Source organism: Panthera tigris, chromosome F3, assembly GCF_018350195.1.
Source record: "Panthera tigris isolate Pti1 chromosome F3, P.tigris_Pti1_mat1.1, whole genome shotgun sequence".
NCBI lineage: Eukaryota > Metazoa > Chordata > Mammalia > Carnivora > Felidae > Panthera > Panthera tigris.
The window spans coordinates 31,710,806-31,732,532 of record NC_056678.1 but is presented as its reverse complement, the minus strand read 5'-3'; the positions used below and the strand labels follow the sequence as shown (position 1 = coordinate 31,732,532).

The 21,727-nt window shown below is 45.8% G+C and overlaps 1 protein-coding gene across 1 annotated transcript; it reads right to left on the bottom strand.

Moving 5' to 3' along the window:
- Positions 1-8,425: 8,425 nt before the first annotated feature.
- NEK2 (NIMA related kinase 2) lies at positions 8,426-21,310 on the bottom strand. The gene is made up of 8 exons (XM_007096160.3): positions 21,093-21,310; positions 19,763-19,980; positions 18,991-19,231; positions 16,833-16,915; positions 15,980-16,106; positions 14,920-15,136; positions 13,341-13,466; positions 8,426-9,286 (listed from the first exon to the last, which is right to left on the bottom strand). Exons 1-8 carry the CDS (start codon positions 21,186-21,188, stop codon positions 9,060-9,062), a joined length of 1,335 nt encoding a protein of 444 aa, XP_007096222.1. The 5' UTR covers positions 21,189-21,310; the 3' UTR covers positions 8,426-9,059.
- Between the last annotated feature and the right edge of the window lie 417 nt (positions 21,311-21,727).

The window sequence follows — 21,727 nt, the reverse complement described above, 5'->3', positions numbered from 1 at the left end:
ACAAAAATATCTGCCCAATCCAGTGATAGCATCATTCACGGGTCAACAGAGGTGGTGTTTGTGAAAGTACTTTGAAATGTGCAGCTCAGTAACGCAAAGGTAAGAGACCATTAATTCCAGGAAAGGGAATATGATGAGTCCCAGCTCTGACTCGTGGTGAAGCCATCTTGGTTTCTTAGAGAGCATTATCGGCTCCTATGCCACCACTGCCCCCCCTCCCCCTCCATGAACTTGGCCTTCGCCTTCGCCCTCAGGAAAGGCTGATAAAGGCCTTCGCGGATTTCTTCTTCTGAGGTTACTAGACTGTTATGCTGACCCAGCTAAACCCATGATTAAGTGGCTGGATGTTGGAAAAGAGCGTCGGGGCTCGTGGTTCACAGATATCAGTTTCTGGGTTGTTATAAAAATTAATAATTAATCCTTTCCTGCATACTGGAGGAGAACAGCCAGGAGCCTTAGCGAAGCCTTGCACAGAGTGACTGAGAGCAGGACAGACTGACAGGGTCCCAGTGAGTCCTGGCTCTGTGTGACCACAGGCTGGCCCTCCTCTCTGACCTCCAGGGGTCCTCACTATAGCATGAGGGGCTATACTCCCATGAAAGTGAATCTGCCGCAGAAAACATTCTACAAAATGTAATAATAAATCCAAATCCCTTACAAGAGATTTTAAAGGTCTTCTGAGTTGTCTTCCTGCTCCCAGCAGCTGATGCCACCTGACTTCATGCTGTAGACATACCAGCCTGTGTGTGTGTGTGTGTGTGTGTGTGTGTGTGGTAGGGGTGGGGGCATGTCACCTGGGGAAAGTCTTTCTAAATATAAATGAACGGCTGCTCCCTTCTTCCCAGGATAAATCTGAATGGGGGAAGGGATATGCTACGTCAGTCTTGCATCCACCCACATCCATATCTGAGACTCTGGGGCAGAGGGCACAATAAGCCATATGAGGCATGGATGCCTTTCTGACTTCCCAGTTCCTGGCTCAGTGGCTGGCATACAAGAGGAATTTAAGAAAAGACTCTTGGACAAATGAACAAGGCCTTCTGCCATGGTTTGTTTAAACCTTCTCACAGCCTTCCTCTGCCCCCTCTCTGCCAATTCGGGGTCTCCTCTCCTTCTGACTTCTGCTCAAAATTCACCTTCCCAGGATGCCTCCAATGGAACCCTCACCCCTCTCCAGTTTTGCAGACTCAGCCCTGTGTCTCTGTGTCTCTGCTGGTCCTGCTAGGAAGCTGCCGGTGTATGTGCTCCCGTAAATGGCCATACGGGTTATTTAGCGCACAGCATTACAGATTATCTTTGTTTCGCCTGCTACAATAACACATGCACGTGCTCTGCCCACATGCGCAAAACTGTGGCTTCTGTTTCATGCAAGGAATCTAATATTGTTGCAATATCAGTAGGTAGGCTGCAATATTGGTAGGGGAGAGAGAGAAACATTCAACAGGCTAATTGATTGACTGGTTTGGATGAATATTCAGTGAATTCAAAGTTCAAAATTTCACCCTTCCCAGTTCCCTAGCAATGTGACGACTGGTCCTCATGCCATTGCTGAGGGTAGTAGGGGGGACGGATCTTTAGCTGACCCTCGCACGGCTCTCTGTTTTAGGTGGCCCTCCGCCTCCCCCAAAAGCGAGCATGGCTCCCCCTAGCCTCCAACTAGTTCCACTACCAGAGTTCTAAGTGGGGACTGGGGCACAAAGGACCCTCTGCTTTTGCCTTTGCCCTCAGTCTATTCAGCATGCCTCCTCTCACTCAGGGACTTCATCCTGGAGCAGGAAGGCCGGTGCACATGAGACTGACCACTCATGTCTCAGATGTTGGCCCTTCTTTGTCCCATAATTCCCTGGCCCAGGAAGGAGGGGGCTCTTCCCACTGAAGCCCTGCTGTCCCTCTCACCTGGGCTACTAGAGAGTGGTCCATGGACAGCAGCATCAGTATCACCTGGGAGCTTGCTAGAACTGTAGATTTACAAGCCCCGCCCTGGACCTACCGAATGGGAAGCTGCGTCTTAACAAGATGCCCAGGTGATTCACATGCACATCAAAGTGTGAGGAGCAGAACTGCTCATGTCACATTCTGGGTGCTTTTCTGTCCTTGCCTGATGTCAGGCTCTATAATCTGGTCCTCTCACCCTGGGTCTTGATATTCCTGGGACCTCAGCAAATTTAGGAAATCCTGTTCTGTCTTGCCAAAGTCCAACGTTCAGATGCTGCGGGCTTAGAAATCTTGCCTCCGTGCCTTGGACGTCACAAGCTGAATGGTGACTTCTTCTTGTCTCTCAGTGTACTTACTATAACGATCCTCATCCTCTGCAAGGTATGTTCCTCAGAAGCAGGGGTGGGGAAAATAAAGAGGCAAAGATACAGAACTGTGAAGAGAAAAACACACCGGTGTATTTCCAAAACGACTCTCCCAGTTCCAATAGCTCTTGCTGACTTGTGCGTGGGAGATGCCAGCAGTCTATGCAGAGGGAGGGAGACAGCACTCGGGCCTTGGTGTTGCATGTGCTGCAGACATGTCACTTGGGGGGGGTGCCCCTTGCACCATAGTGTCCTCTTTGTAAGGGTGGAAAGCAGAGCTGCTCTCACCGTAGCGTTCCACACCTCCTGGGCGAGCAGACACCTGCCTTTATCCTAGGGGCCTAGAGGGGTAACTAAGCACTTCCCCCTTTTTGCTTTGGCTGCTGGGAAGCTGGAAGTCAAATTTGTGGCCCAACAACGGGAAGTGTGTAGTTATGTACGACCCTCATGTGTGACTCATTCCTGCCTCCATTCTTCCTCCTTACTTTTAATACCTGCATTATATTAAAACCCATCTTTTCTCATAAGCCACTTTAAATCCTTTCTGAAGCCAGGAGGAAGAGATTCACAGGCAGCTACAGCTCTACGTACCTGACCACAACCTGCCCCGCCTCGTCTTCACCAGAATCACAGACTCTTTCCTCCAGATGGGAAAACTGAAGCTCGGAAAGGATCAAGACACAAGCGGAAGGCAGGGCAGGGCTGACTGCCTACGTCAGGTGTCTTGGCTCTCTGTGTTCAGAGTTTGGCCCCCAGCAGGAAGCTCTTGGACATAGTTCTCTGTGCACGTGGCAGGTGGGCCAACACTGTGCAGAGAGGGAGCAGACGAGAGATGAGTGCTAGATTTGTACTGGGCCCTAGAACTCTCCACCAGGCATTATGGGGATTTGCCCAGCGGCCCATGCTGTTCGTGCCACATCCACTATTTCCCCAGTTAATTGACCATGAAGGTTCTTGAGGGCAGAGCTGCGGCCAGTGATCCTGTGCGTGGAGCAGGCGCGTGGCTTTGTGGGAGTGTATGTGTTCCATGGCGTGTGCCTGCCCCGCCCACAGGGCCCTCAGTTTGAGGCAGGGGCTGTGTCCCCCACACTGCAGGCACTCCAGGCAAGCTGGTGCCCTCAAAGACTCAAAGTAAGCCTGCCCTCCTAGGGCGAATTTGAGACGAATGCAGAAGGTGACACGAGGCAGCTATTTAAGAACGACGAGAATTTATATGTGCCAACAAGAAAAAATGATTTTTAATTGAAAAAAAACAAACGGAAAAGCAGTATGTGTATTAAGATCCAATTTGTGTGTTTTATAATTTTTTTTTAACGTTTATTTATTTTTGAGACAGGGAGAGACAGAGCATGAATGGGGGAGGGGCAGAGAGAGAGGGAGACACAGAATCGGAAGCGGGCTCCAGGCTCTGAGCCATCAGCCCAGAGCCCGACGCGGGGCTCAAACTCACGGACCACGAGATAGTGACCTGAGCTGAAGTCGGACGCTTAACCGACTGAGCCACCCAGACGCCCCCCAATTTGTGTGTTTTAAAAACACGTATTCAGGTTGCCTGGGTGGCTTAAACGGTCGAGCATCCGACTCTTGATTGCGGCTCAGGTGTTATGATCTCACAGGTTCGTGAGTTCAAGCCCCTCATCGGGCCCTGCACTGACAGTGCGGAGCTCGCTTGGGACTCTCTCTCTCTCTCTCTCCCTCTCTCTCTGCCCCTCCCCTGCTCACACATGCACTCTCTCTCTTTCTCTCTCTCAAAATAAATGGATACACTTCCAAAAAATGACTAAAATGACAAATTAAAAAAAAATACACATATTCAGATACATACCTGTAGACATACACACACACCACAGACCCTCATACACAGAGACGTTCCACCTCAATGCCACACACACACACACACACACACAGGAGGTCTAGAAGGAAACACCAAACACCAAATTGTTAACAGCTACTTCTGGAGAGAAAGTAAGGTTTGGGGTGATGGAGTTTTTACTGCTTAAATTTACTGCTTACACAGACTTTCATACTGTGAGAATTTTTACACTGATGTTATCACTTCATAATTTAAGGGAAGACTGATTTTTTTTTTTTCAACGTAAAGAATAAAGTCAGTCACAGTGAGCATTTCCTATGAATGTGCAACTAGGATTACGGAACACCTCATTGCATCAAAAGGGCCAGTGTGTTGCTTCAGAGAAAGTCTGAGCGGGTAGGAGGAGGGGATATTTGCTTCCTGGCTGGGTGGTCGTAGGGGGTCAAGAGATGGGCAGCCTTGGATGTCTGGGGTTTTAGCAGCTCAAGCAGAGTTGCTGTGGTTGTGGCAGGAGACATGCAGGAGGGAGCCTCCAGGAGATAAGCAAGGCTGCCCCTACCGGTCCCTCTGAATGTGCCGTGGAACCCAACCTTTTAGATGTAGGAGGCAATGAGGCAGCTGCCCTGGGCTCCTCCATGCGGGTGGGGGAGGGGCAAAGTGAGCCAGGGTTTGGGGGAAGGCTGGCCTCACACACCCAGACTCTGTGAGCTGGTCATCAGCACCCACGTCAGTGTGGGAGGGCTGCGTTCATTCAGCCACCTAGTCACAATGAGCAATAATTCCCTCTTGTTGGGACTTACGAGTTCTCATTCGTTTTTATTTTATTTTATTTAATCACTTTTTTTTTAATATATGAAATTTATTGTCAAATTGGTTTCCATACAACACCCAGTGCTCATCCCAAAAGGTGCCCTCTTCAATACCCATCACCCACCCTCCCCTCCCCCCATCCCCCATCAACCCTCAGTTTGTTCTCAGTTTTTAAGAGTCTCTTATGTCCTCATTCGTGTTTAAACAGCTGCCTTGTGTCACCTTTTACATTCGCCCTCAGTTCGTTGCAGGGGGCAGACTTACCTCAAGTCTTTGAGGGAACCAGCTTGCCTAGAGGGATGAGCTTTGTCCTGGAAGGAGGAGGGTCACTGGGAAACATAAAACACCTAAGGGGAGGACAGTCCTGAATGCAGTGGTTCTGCAGAGGAAGCTGGGCAGTGCAAGTGTACTGGGGCATCTAGGCTGCGTTTTTGAGGCAATAGAGAGCCATAAGGTGAGAATGGAAGTTGCTGGGGGAAGGGGGTAAGGCAACTCGTCTAAAGCCATTTGGCCTGGGGTTCTACTGGGGTCACTTGAAAACCACATCTCAGCCTCCCTCCCCCAACACTAACCCATCTGTCCTAAGCGCACAGATCTGGAAGCCCACTGGACCCTAACCAGACCAGCTCCACTCCCACCCTTCCTCGGTCATGAAAATGACTTGGGGAAAGCCACGGATTACGACCATCCACCCATCATCATGGGAAATTAGATGGTTTGGGAACAAAACTAACTTTTTGCTGTCTTGTGCAGGCAGGCAGTGGAGGATTATAGTCAAGAGCATGAACTTTGGAGTCAAAAACAAGTTCAGAAACTAGCTGTGGCTCTTCCCCGCTGTGATCTCTGAGCTTCAGTTTCCTCATGTGAAGTGTGACGCTCATGGTGCCTATTTCTCATGTGGTGTTGTGAGGACTGGACGCAACGATAGGAATAAAACATTTAACCAGCGCCTGCCGGGTAATCTCTCAGTAACAACCAATTGCAAAGGCTGGGACTTCTGGTCTAACAGGACCATGGCGCCACCTTGTGGTTCTATCTCAGAACTACTACTTAATCTCCCTCCAATCCAATGACCCTTTTTTCCAAAGCGTGTTGAGCAGGCTGGGCTTGGTAAAATTTATCACTTAAGTATGTAAAGTCTGTAATGGTGAGTATGGGATTGGTGTCCAGCAAAATATCTTGGAAGGGTCTTAGAAAGAGATGCTGGCGAAACATCACTTGGGAGGACTCCCCGCTCCCTGCCACCAGAGATGCCCCTTCTAATCTACCATCATCGCCCAAATACCCTTAGATGTTCCCAGCTGTAGAGGTGAACAGGAAGCAAGGTTTTATTAGCTTTAGAGAGGGAGCGGGGACACATCAGCCGGTTAAAACATCTGTGCTTAATTTCCGAGTGTCCCCCTATTTTCAAGTTCTGTCCTGTTGCAGCTCCCTCTTGTGCTCCCCTCTCCACCCCCACCCCCAGGTGTCCTTGCCTTCTCCCCCCACCTCCCTCAAACCTCACCTTTCCTTTTCTCCTCCAGCTCCCCCTAAACCCTAACCTACCACAGCCTCCCCCTTTCCTTGAAAGGAATCTCCACGAGGGCAAGGACTTCAGTATTTCTTCATTGCTGTATCTCCAGCACCTTAAACAGTGCCGGCTCATGGCAGGTGCCCCACAATTATTGACTGAAGGAAGGAAAGCAGATGAAGGTGGAGTCTGAGGAGGGGAAAACTAGTCACTGATTTCAAAATGGAAAGACGATTTTTCTTTCCTCAGGTAGGAAAGGAGTTTCCTGAAGAAAGGGCTGTTTTCATGAGTGTGACCAGTGCAGACACACAGGCCCCACATGTAGCACGACCCGGTTTGCAGAAGGGCCCGGCACCTGGGGTTTGAAGCTCTGTGCTTGCAGCGCTTAATAACTGCGTCTTTGAATGGATGTTTTGTAAGTTGGGTCTGATGGGACAATAGCACATATGTGGGGGCTCAGAGCCTCAGTTCATGCAAGGTCCTGCCTCCCGCTTCCAGCTCCCCCGCCCCTTGGTGCACCAGGCCCCATCTGGCTTCCCCTTCCTGCCTGTGCCCCATGACCACTGCCACACTCGGCTCCCAGAAAGGGTGTGCACACGGGCAAGGAAAAGGTCAGGATTGGGGGTCTGTGCCCTGAGGCATCTCAGGGCAGAGTATGGCACCAGCTGCCCCCCATGCCTTTCTCTCTTCCTGGGCTGGCACCCCAAGGCATGGCTGGTGGGCAACCGGCTGGAGGCCTTGACAGGGGCGATCCAGGAACCCTTATGCAGGTACAAAGAAAATCCCAGCTTGGAGGTGCAAAGATCCTTGGGAGTGACCTGTCTGCCATATGCTGGGGCAGTGGCCTGAGGGGGAGATGCCTGGCTGGACTGTAGGTAGGTCCAGAGGCTGGAGGGACAAAGAACTTGGCAAGCACCGGCCAGGGGTCCCCAGATGTCAGTGACAGGGATCTGTGTCTCCTATGCTCAGCTTGGGGCACCCTCCTGGATGAGCCACAGAATACAAATTACAGGTCAGTGATTCCACACATATGCAGAATGTGCTATTTGCATTTAAAACTGCCATGGCACAATATAAAAGAGGAGTATGAAAATTCACAATAGTTTAAAATTTTTTCTTTACTTAAAACATTAAGTAGCAAATAACACAATAAACAGAGAGACAGAGACCTTGGAAGAGAGGACAAGTCTTTTCCTGTACTTTTAATGGTAGTTGTTTCCTGCTTTTTGAACAAAGAGCCCTACATTTCTATTTCGCACTGGGCCCTACAAATTATACTTAACATGTTTATCAAAGTGGTCCTGCTGGGATTGATCTGTGGGGATACCACAAAGTCATGGATATCAGTTTCTGATTGTTTCGATAATATCATTTGTCTTTGATGGCACTGCATTATCAACTGTGTGATAAACCTGCAATAAAATAGCCAACAATACAGGAGCGGTTTCTTCCCATTTATTATTAACCCTTCATAATTCGGTCTTATTTCATTAAGCCGGAAAGAATAGCATCGCTAGGAAAACATCACATGCAAAATGTGGCAGGCACAGCAAACACTGCTAATTCATATTAGAAGTCAGACACGTTAAAAAAAAAAAAAAAAAGATCCGTCAAAACTAAAATAAGTTTCCTTCCAGGGTGGGGTATGTTTCAACAAGTTTTAGCCTAGATCAGATTTCTCAAGCGTGCACTACTGACATCTTGTGACGGCACTGTCCTGTGCATCGTAGTCCCATTACATGCAGGCAGTCCCCGCCCCCCCCATGATCAGTCTCCAAACACTGCCAAATGTCCCCCGCGGGGGGCAGCGGAATCACCCCTCCTTAAGGACTGCCGGCTTAGACAGACTGATGAAATGGGGAGTAAAAGACCATCAGAGAGCAAAACCCGGTGAGCGTGAGACTGATGTTCTCTCCTCTTCTGCCAATGCCTGTGAATCATAAATACACAGACTCCCTCAACTAAGAGGTCAACAAATGCAAGAAACATAAATATAGGAAAACTAAAGAATTCTTTTATTTAGTGAGTCCCAGGTAGGTGAATGACAGCCAGCTCATACACTCTCAAATAGGATAAAAAGGAAGACTTCAGACATCACCGTGAAGAACTTCACCAAAGGTGACAGATGGGCACTGCAGACCAACGGGATACTTACAAGCAAGATGTCCCAGCAGTAGCGACCGATCTGTATCCAATTAGGTGTTCTAAGCTCAGAAACACGTACAACCTTGAATCTAGGCACGACTATCGCAAGCACAACACTCAGTAGTTCAAAGCTACCCCTAAGTACTTTTTTTTCCCTGACGTTATTTTCTCCCAACATTTAGAATGTAACGCTTCCCGTTCCAGTAGTAATCACACCCGGGATTAAAAGCCCAACCCACGAAGAAAATGTCATTCTTGCTATGAAGTGTTCTTTAAAAAAAAAAAAAAAGAGAGGAGAAATGAAAGGTGTGGGCATTTTGTACAATGGTTGCAGAAGAACCAGCAAGGCCTGGCTCACTGTACAAAATGGCACGGCTCACGGAACCAGGTGAGCAAAGCTACAGCAGTTGAGTATCAGTCTTTCGAGGGCAGGCAATGTTCAATACGGACACAGCTCTGTGTCTCTCTGCGAGGCTAGAGGCTAGCGCATGCCCAGAATCTGCCTGCTTTTCAGCTGGTAATTTTTTTCAATATCTGACAACGCTTGAGCGCGGAGCTGAGCAGCATGAAGCCTTTTCTTCAGGTCTTTGCACTTGGATTTGGAGGGGAGCAGACTCTCAGAATTCTCACTCCTCTTGACATTCTCTTTACTTTCCCCACTGAAATGAACTTTCTTCTTAATTATCGAGGATGGAAGATCAAAAAGTTCTTTAGAAAGAAAAAAAAAAGAGTAAGTTCAGCCTCTCCTTACTTAGCCGACTTCTCAAACACATTTATTCTTTTTTTCTCTTTTTTGGATGTTTTACTTATTTTTCAGGGAGAGAGAGAGAGAAAATGCACCAGCATGAGTGGGGAGGGGCAGAGACAGAGAATCCCAAGCAGGCTCCACACAGTCAGTGCAGAGCCTGACACGGGGCTCGAACTCAGGAACCGTGAATCGTGACCTGAGCCGACATCAAGAGTTGGCTGCTTCACCGACTGAGCCACCCAGGTAGGTGCTCCCCAAAATATTTATTCAGTTCATATTTGAAATCTGGGGACCTGTGTTATTTTCTCTGAGATAGGGGGTGAGGGGCATGATGCTGGCAGAAATCAATCAACCTTTTAACCCACAGCATTGAAAAATAATCCTGAAATGTGCCAAGGAACATGTTTTATCCTCTTAACAATCAACTCTTAAGGTTAAATGCATTGGGGATTATGGGCCACAACCAAAAATTTGGAAATCAATGTGATTTATTTCTACCCTTGAAAACAAGTGCCATTCTACCTAGAACACATAACTTCCAGAAAAGTAAGAAGCAGAAGGTCTTTCTTACAGATGGCACCTATAGTTTGGGTTAAACATTCAAGAACACTCTTTTCAAAGCAGCTGAACGACCAGAAACTGGTTTCAAAAGGGACCTGAGCAAAGTCAGCATGGAAGAGATAAATATGTGAATTGTAGCTTTTACATGAAAAACATTTGCGTGAGGTGGCTACACTATTGGCTACTGACAGAACTATCTGGGGGTGGCGACTTGCAGTTTTGAATTCCAGAATCTTCTTATTTTTTCTTTGTGTTCGTTTAAAGGAAATACGTTCAAATATTTACTGAGCTCACTGTACAGGCCATCGTGGACTAAAGGCCCCATTCCGGTAGGGGGAGACGGACCACAAACAAGTAAACTAGCACGTGTGAGGAGTATCTGAGGTGATATGTGGGGGAAAAGTAACACTGGAAAGGGAGACAGAAGTGCTGGGGGATCAAAGCTGCAGAGTAAGGGGACTTTTGAGCAGAGACAAGGAAGAAGCCAGGTGGCTCTCTGGAGGAAGATGTTCTAGGTGGAACAAATGGGAAGGCCCTGGGGTAGGGGCTGGGTGCACAGAGAAATGCTACCTTCCAGTTGTCCTGGCACCTCCTATTTCTTTTTTTTTTTTTAATTTTTTTTTTTTAACGTTTATTTATTTTTGAGACAGAGAGAGACAGAGCATGAACAGGGGAGGGGCAGAGAGAGAGGGAGACACAGAATCTGAAACAGGCTCCAGGCTCTGAGTGGTCAGCACAGAGCCCGATGCGGGGCTGGAACTCACAGACCGTGAGATCGTGACCTGACCCGAAGTCGGACGATTAACCTACCGAGCCACCCAGGCGCCCCTGGGACCTCCTATTTCATAGTGTTCCTGCTGCAAAGCAAACCTGATTGCTTTTACACTTAACTTCGCTGTTTGAAAGATATCCACCCTTATTGTCACCAATACCTATACATTCACAAGCCAACCATTTACACTGTAAATCCTATTGATGGGATAGTTCTATAAGAAAGAAGTGTTTAGAAAAAGAATTAGTATTTCCCAAAGTTAGCATTTCATTAAATAGACCAAGAGCTTTTAAAGAGAGGCTGCTGCTTACTGTGATGAGTTTGATGCTTTACATCTTCCTCCACAGGAATTTTCTAGCCCGAGGGTGGGGAGAGGATACTTCCAGACATCCTGAGTGCCCAGGGCACCGCTTCCTCCTGCTTTGTTTATTTTATGACTCTGATAGGCTCGGTGCTTTTGGTGCTTTCAGTGCTCAGAGCCATAAAGTACCTCCTAGCCCCAAGGGGACACTTGATTCCTAAAGCTCACTGTAATGTAAGTATTCGCCAAGATGTGCAACAAGGTGGATCCCGACTATTTATACATCCTGCACTGAAATGCATCATCCTGCTTGAGCTCTCTTCTGCCTTTGTTCAGACTCTCAGGGCAAGATGTAAATCAAGTCCTTCCCTGGAGGAGACGACCCAGCAGGGCCTTCCGTAACTCTGGACAACAGGTTTGATGCATGAAACTCACCCAGATGAACACTTCTCTTCACTCTACCACATTGATTACAATTTCAGCCTACTTTGTCTTGGGGGGGGGGGGGGGGGGCGGGGCATAAAGAGAAAAGCTGGAATAAATATTATAAAAATACTGAAATAATAGGTAGCAATAGTGAGAAAAAAGAAGTTATTTCAAAAGAGATGAAGCCTAAATTTTATATAATTCTTGTTTCATTTACTTCCATCACTCACCACTATAATATTATTATAACCATCAAACTCACTTAGTTTTGTCTGTTCCATTTACAAAATGCTATCATGCTCACTGAAGTAACAAGACTCTCTCTCAATTTATTCCAGGTGGAAATGACAGCCCTCACAAACTCTGTCCTACATGGTAGGAGGGAGCCATAAGAACTCTGCCTAAGTTTCACTGGAAAATTCAGATACTCAATTTTTAAAACCAACAAAACACTTAAAAAAAATAATTTATGTCACATAGAAATTTAGAGAAAAGAGGTTTAACGCTTTGCACTTTCCATAATCTTAAAGAGTAGGGTATGGGGTGCCTGGGTGGCCTCGTCGGTTAAGCGTCCGACTTCGGCTCAGGTCATGATCTCACGGTCTGTGAGTTCAAGCCCCAAGTCGGGCTCTGTGCTGACAGCTCAGACCCTGGAGCCTGCTTCGGATTCTGTGTCTGCCCCTCCCCTGCTCATGTTCTGTCTCTGTCTCAAAAATAAATAAAAACATTTAAAAAAAAATTTTTTTTTAAAAAGTAGGGTAAATAAGACGTAGGGTTTCTGTGAAATGGAGAAGGCCCATTAGACTGGCTCGCTGATATACCCACCAACCACTTCTCACTGGAGCACAGCGACAGGCCAGGGCCCACGAAGGCAGGGCCCTGGGAAGGCTGACTGTCTACAAACCGTCTACTCTGAATAACAAGGGAAACACAAAGAGCATAGGTAGATATCAACCAACTGAATTTTCACAAATACAGGTTTCAATTTTTTTAATGTTCATTTATTTATTTATTTTTAGACAAAGAGCGAGAGGAGGAGGGGCAGAGAGAGGGAATCCCAAGGAGGCTCTGCGTTGTCAGCGCAGAGCCCAACATGGGGCTCAATCTCACAAACTGTGAGATCATGACCTGAGCCAGAATCAAGAGTTATACGCTTAACCCACCGAGCCATCCAGGTGCCCCAAATACATGTTTCAATTTGCAGGGGTCTTAGCAAAGACCCAAAAGTGATGGCCTATTCTACAGTTAGTTTATCACACCTTTTAAGCTATACTTTTTTTTTTTTTTTTTTTAATTTTGAGAGAGTGGGAAAGAAGGAGAGCACAAATGGGGGAGAAGCGGTGGGGGGGTGGGGACAGGGAGAGAGAGAGAGAGAGAGGGAGAGAGGATCCCAAGCAGGCTCCACGCTGTCAGTTAGAGCCTGACGTGGGGCTCAAACTCCCAAACTATGAGATCATGACCTGAGCCAAAATCAAGAGTCAATGCTTAACCAACTGAGCCACCTAGGTGCCTCTAAGCCATACTTTCTATGAAAGATGTGGCACATATTATCTGCTCATGTGGCAAGCGTAAAATGCTAGGATTTTTGCTTGAAAATGAAGAGAAATGTATAGTAATTTTGGTAATATACCAAAAGAAAAATCTGAAATGCACATTTTTTTAAGTGTCCTAGCTTTAAAACCTAAGTAGGAAAAAAACTAAACATGTAGTTTCATGAGGTAAATAAAATTGAAGATGAAATCATTATGGCTCACTGCCTCAAGTCTATGAACCCATTAAGTAAATCGTTGCTGTAACAAAATTATTTCTATTAAGATGCATATATTCAATGAACTCCATCTTAAAATACAAGACTTCGTAAATTAAAAGGGCTATCAAAGCCCCACGGCAGCGACACCGGTGCCATTTCTTCATCTGTGGTGGCAGCTTCTGTTTGCGGAGCGAATTCTCATACCTGGACCCCCCGCCAGACACAGCAACTTCTGCTCCTTCAGCAGGCTGTAATTCTTCAACAGACTCTCTGCCCTGGCCAGCTTGTCCTCTGCCAGTCTCTCACGGACACAAAGCTCACGTTCCTTCTCTTTAAAAAGGCAATGGAACAAGAAAGATATTAACAAGTGGCTATGGGTTTAAGACGGTTCACATTTGGTAAGCCTACCACTTTTCCTCATCACGCAGCCTAGCACGCCTGACCAGCAGTGCAAAAGGTTCCGTACCATAAACCTGGTCAACCTATTGCTAGGTTTTGATTCAACATTTTAGTATGTTGTGTGTTGTCTTAGGTTTTCTCGTAAGGACTGGTTTAAGCACAAATACAAGGTCAGCATCAACTTTTGGTCATGTTGTCTGAGAGGAACTCATTTGGGAAAATAAACAACGAAAGCCATCTCTGCTCTGCACTGAAAACAGGCAATAGTCCACTTTCCGGGCTTTGCCTAGCCTCACAGAACAAACCCTCCTTCTTCTGGGTCAATGAGAGCACCCAAATAGAAGCAGAAATAAACCACAACTCAGGAGGTACTTCTTTAGATCAGTAACAAAGGCTATTTTTTTAATTCATGGCCCAGAATTCAGAAAGTTCAGACTTCAGTTGCTCTATGAAACCACAAAACATTGGGAAAGGTTTTAATGAAAGTTTTGTTTTACAAATTCTTTTGACAAAAGCATCAAAAAAAGGTTTCTGGGTAAGCGCAGGTTATACTCCTCCAGAAAGCAGAGCTCACAGCACTAAACAATTATCATCAGGAAGTAAAAACATGAATGCATGTATGGGATGCCTTGTACGTTCATTTAAATAGAACGGTATCTCTCGGCTGCATGTGCATAAAGCCACAGAAGCAAAATCAAGTGAGCCGTGAGGGTGACGGGAGACGGTCATGACTCCATCTCCTGGCCCTTGACATTAACATGAAGAGCCTCGCTGCTGTTGCTACTTTGCTTAATCTACATCCTGGGTAGCAGGTCTTACTTTGGTGAAGTAGACAGACTTTCGGCATCAAAAACTAATTAGTACCTAATCAGTTACTACTCAAGACTAAGACTTACAGACCTAGAACATCTTTACCCACATGCTTTAATGAATTGCCCAAACATATCTAGTCCCACATGCAATAGAGTTTTACATCTGGGCTGTACTGGGCCAGCCATATCAGAAGTTAGAAGCGATGGTTTTTATTATGGAAGGCAGCAAATGCTTAAACCCTCTTTTCCGATGGAAACAATGTAGGGTATAAATATATTAAAGAAGAGAAAGAAAAAGTAGCTCCACAGTAACATATAATGGCTACTGTGTCAGGGTCATCACAGTTAGTGACCGACACTATAAGAGCACTCGATCTGAAAGAAAGAGGCTCAACGGGGAAGTGCCGGCAAGCTTCATTTACTATTTTCCAATACGTATTTCGGTGTCTCAAGGATTTATCAGAATGCTCTGATAGAACATCGACGTATCAAATACTCTGTTCAGAGAGATTTCACACACATCAGAACAGCCCTCTGTGGCGCTCCCTTGCTTTGCCCCCATTCAGACTTACGCTCCAGCCTTTCTTCTCGTGCTTTGAGGGCTCGCTCCCGCTCCTGTAACTGTATTTCCTTTAGTTTCAGCTCTCCCGAGACAGGGCTGGACTCCTGTAACTTCTCCGGTTCCAACCGCCGCCCTCTTCTCTCAGGATTTCTTCTTTGCTCTTCTGCAACTAAGTCTGCTATCAAAGGATTCTCAAGAATTTCTTCAACAGAAGGTCGATGGTAATCCTGGGGGGAACAATGTTCAGTGTTGCAGTCAGATTTCATAACAGAATACTCATCTGAAAAGCGCAGGTACGTTAAAAACAGCATACATTTCTAAGACAAAAGAAGGGGCTTTATGGATGGGTCTTAAACACCTAGAAAGGTGAAGTTCACTAGTGGCTTTAACCCATGAGGTTCTGGGTCCACAAGGTAATGTAGATGTTAACTAACCTTTGTTCCCCCTTAACCTTTCAATCGCTGAGCTGGTGCTTGGTGGCATGCCAGGGCTGCTTTAGGGCAAGTGCTGCCCTTGTATCTCAAAACTACTTTAAGGAAGACCCTCCCTTACCAACCTTCAGTCCTATTTATTTCACCATTTTCCTTCTTTGTAATTCCACAGCATTTAACTCCTACTCTCACATCAACCTGACCCTAGGACATCTTCCTCCCCATCCCAGGACCAGGTCTTTTCCACACAATCTCTTTATTTATTTCCCCTCCCCCACTCCATCTCTGGTCTCTAATCTCTTGGCTGGAGCGAGAGGCTGGGTAATGAAGTTTGATTTGTGGCCCCTTCCCTTACCACCTGCCGCTTTGAGGTAGGCAAGGGAACTGAGGATTTGGAGCTTTTCTGCAATCCTGTTTTGCTAGCCACCATCTGTTAGTGTGGCAGAGAGAGGGAGGAGGCATGAAGAAAGCACAGAAGGTAGGCCGGCAAGGATGTACAACTTGCCAAATTTACATGTTTTCACTTCCCTTAACAGAGTAGATTTAGCTGAGGAACTATAGCTAATGCTTCTTCAGTCACACTGCTTCAAGAGAGAAATTGAGAGACAGAAGTAGACAATGTAATCTTACACTCTTTACCTTTAAATTTAACATCCTTGTAATAATGTCATTCAATTCATCAGAGTAACGATATGGAATTCGCCTGAATTTGCCTTCTCTAATCTTCCCAGCTAGTTCTTTCTGGTTGAAAGCTGTAAACGGAGGCCTGGGGAAAATTTTTTTTAATGTAGAAATGAAAATATATAATAGGAGCCAAATCAAAAGCACAGTTTAAGCTGCAGTTTGTGTTCATGTTTCTTCTGGGATTGTCATCCCTAGCTAAGCTGCCCACCCTTGGCATTACTGACATTCAGGGTCACATGATGTTTGTTAGGGAGGCTGTCCTGTGCATGTGGTATGTTTTGTAGCATTGCTGGCCTCTATTCACGAGATGCCGGAGCTCTCCCTAGCTGTGACACCCGAAAATGCCTCCAGATGTTGTCAAATGTCCCCTGGAAGACAAAACTGTTTCCTGCTCCCTGGCTGAGAACCACTGCTCTACAGAATAGTTTAGGAGGAAACAAAGAGGAGGCAAAGAAAAAAAATGGCAAAGAATGGGAGCTGTTTTTAGTTCTCCAGATTCCCAGGCCTCTCCCCTGGATTTTTGTTTCATTTCTTCCACAAGCCTGGACGATGTGCTCTCCCTTGAGCTAAGTATCAGTCTAGCAAGGGAACCATCTTTCCAGGTTAAAAGCATGAACCAACCTCAGGGGTTATATTATTAATTTGCAAATAATTTTTTTAACCCGTCCATCTATGTTAATTTTAACCCAACATATGATTCTTTCAGGCTCAAATACGCATGGATGCTCAAAAAGCTGAACCCAGTGAAAGGAGACAAACCTCTGTAAGTATAAACTTCAGACCAGAAGGCTGTTTTCCTCACACTTACATTAATGCACACAATTCATACAGCAAACAACCCAGCGACCAGATGTCCGATTTCTCATTGTAGGACATGAGATTCATCTGCTCCTAAAGGGGGAAAAAAGGGTAAAAGTGTAGGAGTGAAAAGTTTATTTTGTTTTAAAACTTACAAAATAACCTGAAACAAAAATGGAACCTTAACATTTGGTAATATTGCCCTGGAGAAGAAAAAAGGAAAAAAAAGGAAAACATTTTCTATCTGTACAAAAATATCAGATTCAAAAGACAGATCCAGTTTATGTCAGATCTTATACCACAGTAAAAAAGATGGTACTTTATATTTTATCTTCAAATTTATAATGGAAAAAAGGCAACGATCTTATCCTAATATACTTTATCGCATATAATTCATTCACTTCATTTCACTCACATTCATTTCACTTTCACATTCATTTCACTCACAAATGTTATTGTGTTACAATAGAGCAGGTGCTGATAATTCAAAGGTGAATATGAGACCTCTACCCTCAAGGCATGCATAATGTAGCAACTCCATTTTGAAAGAACCAGAGCAAAAAATAAAATAAAATGAAATAAAAACCCAGAGAAAATTTCAGAATAACCAAAACATACATCTGGTGCACATGTAAATGTATATAGACATAAATGGCTAATTGAATTATCCATTTATGTATTTTTCTCTTAGTCCACAGTATAAATCACAGTATTAACTAGTATTCTCATTTCCTATTTTAAGTATTTTCCTTTCTTCCACACTTACAGTATTAGTCTACCATAGTTCTTATTGTCAACAATGGGCACAGAACTAGTACCAAAACCTTCAGGAAGCTTCTTGGTGTTCTAAACTCCAACAGGTGAGTCTGATACCACTTCCTGACAATCAATGCCTTAGGGAAGGCTGAACCGATCTAATTACAAGGGCAAGAGGGAAAAGGAACAAAAGAATTACACAGGTTTCAAATTTTCCAAGAACCACTTTTGGGTAATTTTCCTTTTTGTTAAAGGCTTTCTATTTAGAATCTGATCCAGTGCAAAAACGACACTGTTCTGGCAATGTCTAATCTTAGTCAAAAACAACACATTAGTGATAGCACTTACTGCTTCAAGCTTTTATTTTTTTTTAATATTTTTTAAAATTTTTTTTTTAATGTTTATTTATTTTTGAGACAGAGAGACAGAGCATGAACAGGGGAGGGGCAGAGAGAGAGGGAGACACAGAATTGGAAGCAGGCTCCAGGCTCCGAGCCATCAGCCCAGAGCCCGACACGGGGCTCGAACTCACGGACCGCGAGATCGTGACCTGAGCTGAAGTCGGACGCTTAACCGACTGAGCCACCCAGGCGCCCCAGTGCTTCAAGCTTTTAACAGCCATCAGGTAATATCTAGAGTCATAAACAGTTCATACCCTTTGACCTAGTTCATACCCTTCTGAGAGCTACATGCCAAGGAAATAACCAAAAAGGAAGAATGAATAATGCATTCAAAGATGTGCAGAGCAGTGCTCCTTAGAATGGTAAGAAATTCTGGAAACAAAATATCTAGCAACAGAGAGAACAGATAAGTAAAGTGGGTCCGCTGCAGCTCCACTGTAGGAAAAGGCAACAACAACAACAAAAACACAAGTACAAGAAACTAACACTGTAAAAACACATTATCTGAAGTAAGCCCTGAATCTCCATACACAAGAATCACCTAGAGAGTCTACTGAAAGGCAATGTTCAAAATGAAAAGTGGAAGGGAAAACAAAAGCGCAGAGTGCAAGAACTGTTCCAGACACCCAGAGATCCAGATGGATCCGGATCCACTGGATCTGGGTTTGGGGCCCAGGGCTCTGCGTCTTGAACAAACACTCTAAATGAGTCCAAGGTGTTATACAGGGCCCATGTTGCTTTTGAGAACAGAGACAAAACCTATCTCATCTTCGTAATCCCAGAACTTGGCACATGGTAGCCATTCAATAAAAGCTTCACTTTAATTGTTGATATGGAGGAGTTTAAGAGTCTGGTGGTCCATTTGGAAAAAATATAAATTCCAAATGAACAGTATTCATTCCTCACTATTGTGTATTACTAAGCAAACAAATAAACAAAACCCTCAATTTCCCTCCACTGAATGCTTAGCGTTAGGATGTTTAAAAAGTATCTAAGTTCTGAAATACTCACAGGAGACATATAATACGGTGTGCCAACAAATGTTTTTGCAAAACTCGTATCATGGTTTAATATTCTAGCTAGCCCAAAGTCTCCAAGCTTAACGTTTTGCTTGCCATCCAGGAAAACATTGGCTGGTTTCAGATCCCGATGCAGCACGGTATGACCACTGTCGCTTCGTCTGTGACATTCCTTTAGGGCCAACGTCAACTGAGTCATCACTCGAAGAACAAATTCTTCATCTAAGTATTGTCTGAAACCAAAGCAGTTACACAGCATATGACTTCTGAATAAGAACACTAAAAAGATGGGATAATGTGAAGTATCTAGTTTTCAGAGTGTACAACTAGGGAAATAAATTATTTTCAAGATAAGGTATGGGTGTTGATTCTAAAGTGCTGTGGACTCACAGAACAAATACAAGAACAGTCTTCCACATAACTAACTACTTCATCCCCAATCCTAAACTAGGATGCTTAACAGAAATGAAACTTGGCCCATTTTCAGCTTACATTTAAAAGATGAATTTACCGGGGCGCCTGGGTGGCTCAGTCGGTTAAGCATCCGACTTCGGCTCAGGTCATGATCTCACGGTCCGTGGGTTCGAGCCCTGCGTCGGGCTCTGTGCTGACAGCTCAGAGCCTGGAGCCTGCTTCGGATTCTGTGTCTCCCTCTCTCTCTGACCATCCCCCGTTCATTGCTCTGTCTCTCTCTGTCTCTCTCTGTCTCCAAAATAAATAAAACATTAAAAAAAATAATAAAATAAAATAAAAGATGAATTTACCTTTCCTTGGTTCCCTTTGTAATTACGCTAGCCAGGTCCCCTCCTTCGCAATATTCCATTACAATGTACAGTGTGGTGTTGGTTCGGTCAATAATTCGATCATAGTAACGGACAATGTTCGGATGTTTCAGTTCACGGAGTAAATTCACTTCAGAAACAAGCATCTGTTTCTCAGCTTCTGTCATGGAGCCATAGTCAAGTTCTTTCCAAACTAGTATCTGAAGTAAGAATTTCCAAGATATGAATGAACTCATTACATACTCAAAGACAAAGAATGAACGTTCCAAAATTTTAAACTTTTAAAAGTTACTTCTCTCAGGGGCGCCTGGATGGTTCAGTCGGTTAAGTGTCTGACTTTGGCTCAGGTCATGATCTCACGGTTCATGAGTTTGAGCTGTGCATCGGGCTCTGTGCTGACAGCTCAGAGCCTGGAGCCTGCTTCGGATTCTGTGTCTCCCTCATTCTCTGCTCCTCCCCGGCTAGTGCACTGTCTCTGTCCCTCAATAATAAATAAACATTAAAAAAAATTTTTTTAAGTTACTTCTCTATTAAATAGATCACCACTGTCATTACCATCTAATTTAGTTCAATGAACTTAAGAAACCCGAGTTCATTTCCATAATCTTCCCCTAGTTTTCAAGGGGTAAATGATGCCATGGGAGAGAGGTGGAGTCACATTAGGCCTCCTCCAACCCCCTACCCTCAGTTGCTTTGTGGCACGGTAGCAAAAGGTACTTGGGTCAAAGCTGGAGCAGAGGCAAAGTCCCTGACCATTCCCACTGTCCAACCGGTCAAAGTTTTCCAGGGTGAGAGCCCTTAGTAAAGATCCTTCCGTCAGCAGCCAGGCAGTTTCCTCTCCATTGTTTCCTCCTGTATAAGGTCTACCTACACACACTGGAAAATAACAATCCAATAATCCAAGTAATGGATATTTTAAGTGAGCTCTGACTGCAAGACAAAAAGCTCCAGGTTCTGGGGGTCCTGCCTCTTTCCCACGTCCGAGAGGGATACTCTTCTCTGAATAGAACTCAAGACTCAGCCACCTGTCACTAAAGGGAGGCCCTTAGCAAGTCAAAGCAGGAAAGAGGGACAGGGAAGAGAAAGAAAAAAGTAGAGATACATAGATACATCTCAAAATACGCAGGGTCCCAGCCCTTGAGCGAGCCAGGACAGACACAGACCTGGAAGAGATGGACTCTTCCAGGCACCCCGCCCTGGAGACCCACAGCCCCAGGCCTCTCGCTCTCCCGCCACCCGGGGGCCAAGGGCGCTCGCCGCGGGCGGGTGCGACCGCAGCAGGGGCGGAAACAGGGAGGCTGCCCGCGCTCACCTTGCCGTCGCTCTTCCTCCGGATCTTCTGGCAGCGGCCGTAGGAGCCCGCGCCAATGGTGTACAGCACCTCGTAGTCCTCCGCCCGACTTGGCATGGCCGGGCCCCCCGGACGTTTCCCGCTGGTCTCCCGCAGATCTCTCCGCCGACTCGGAGACCTGTCCTAGCCACACTACCTATCTGGCCACTCCAGTCTCCAGCCCGGTTTAACCGACGCGGGCCCCGGCCTGGCAGCCTATTGGCCCACGGTGAGGCCGCTTCGCCTCTCTGATTGGCTAAAAGAACACAACAACCTAGGCATCTTGGGAAAAGCGTTTCGCTAGGCAACCGTTGTCCGCCTCGGTGTCAGCGTCCGCCGCTATCCCCCTTCTAGGGAAAAAGGGGCGGAGCTAAACCGAAGGCGGGCAGGGGTGGAAAGCGGGTGTGGGCGGATCTCCGCACCTCTGTCCTTCCAGCGGAGCTCGCCCAAGTAATCGAAGTCCAGAGACGTCTTCTTGGACTTCTTTGCACGCTGCTGCCACCAGCTCCCTTCTGATCTTTGCACCCTGACCCCTCACACTACCCACTCTTCTGTGCACATGCCCTTCTCTTAGGTTCCTGAACCCTGAGCCTAGGCGGGGTCACACGGAAGACTTC

Coding starts and splice junctions, on each gene's coding strand:
- NEK2 (XM_007096160.3), bottom strand. CDS start 21,188: ATGCCAAGTCGGGCGGAGGACTACGAGGTGCTGTACACCATTGGCGCG. Junction 16,916..18,990: donor CACCGTATTATATGTCTCCT/GTGAGTATTTCA, acceptor TTCCCCCTTTAG/GAGCAGATGAATCTCATGTC. Junction 9,287..13,340: donor GTGTCTGGCGGGGGGTCCAG/GTATGAGAATTC, acceptor TTCTTTCTAAAG/AACTTTTTGATCTTCCATCC.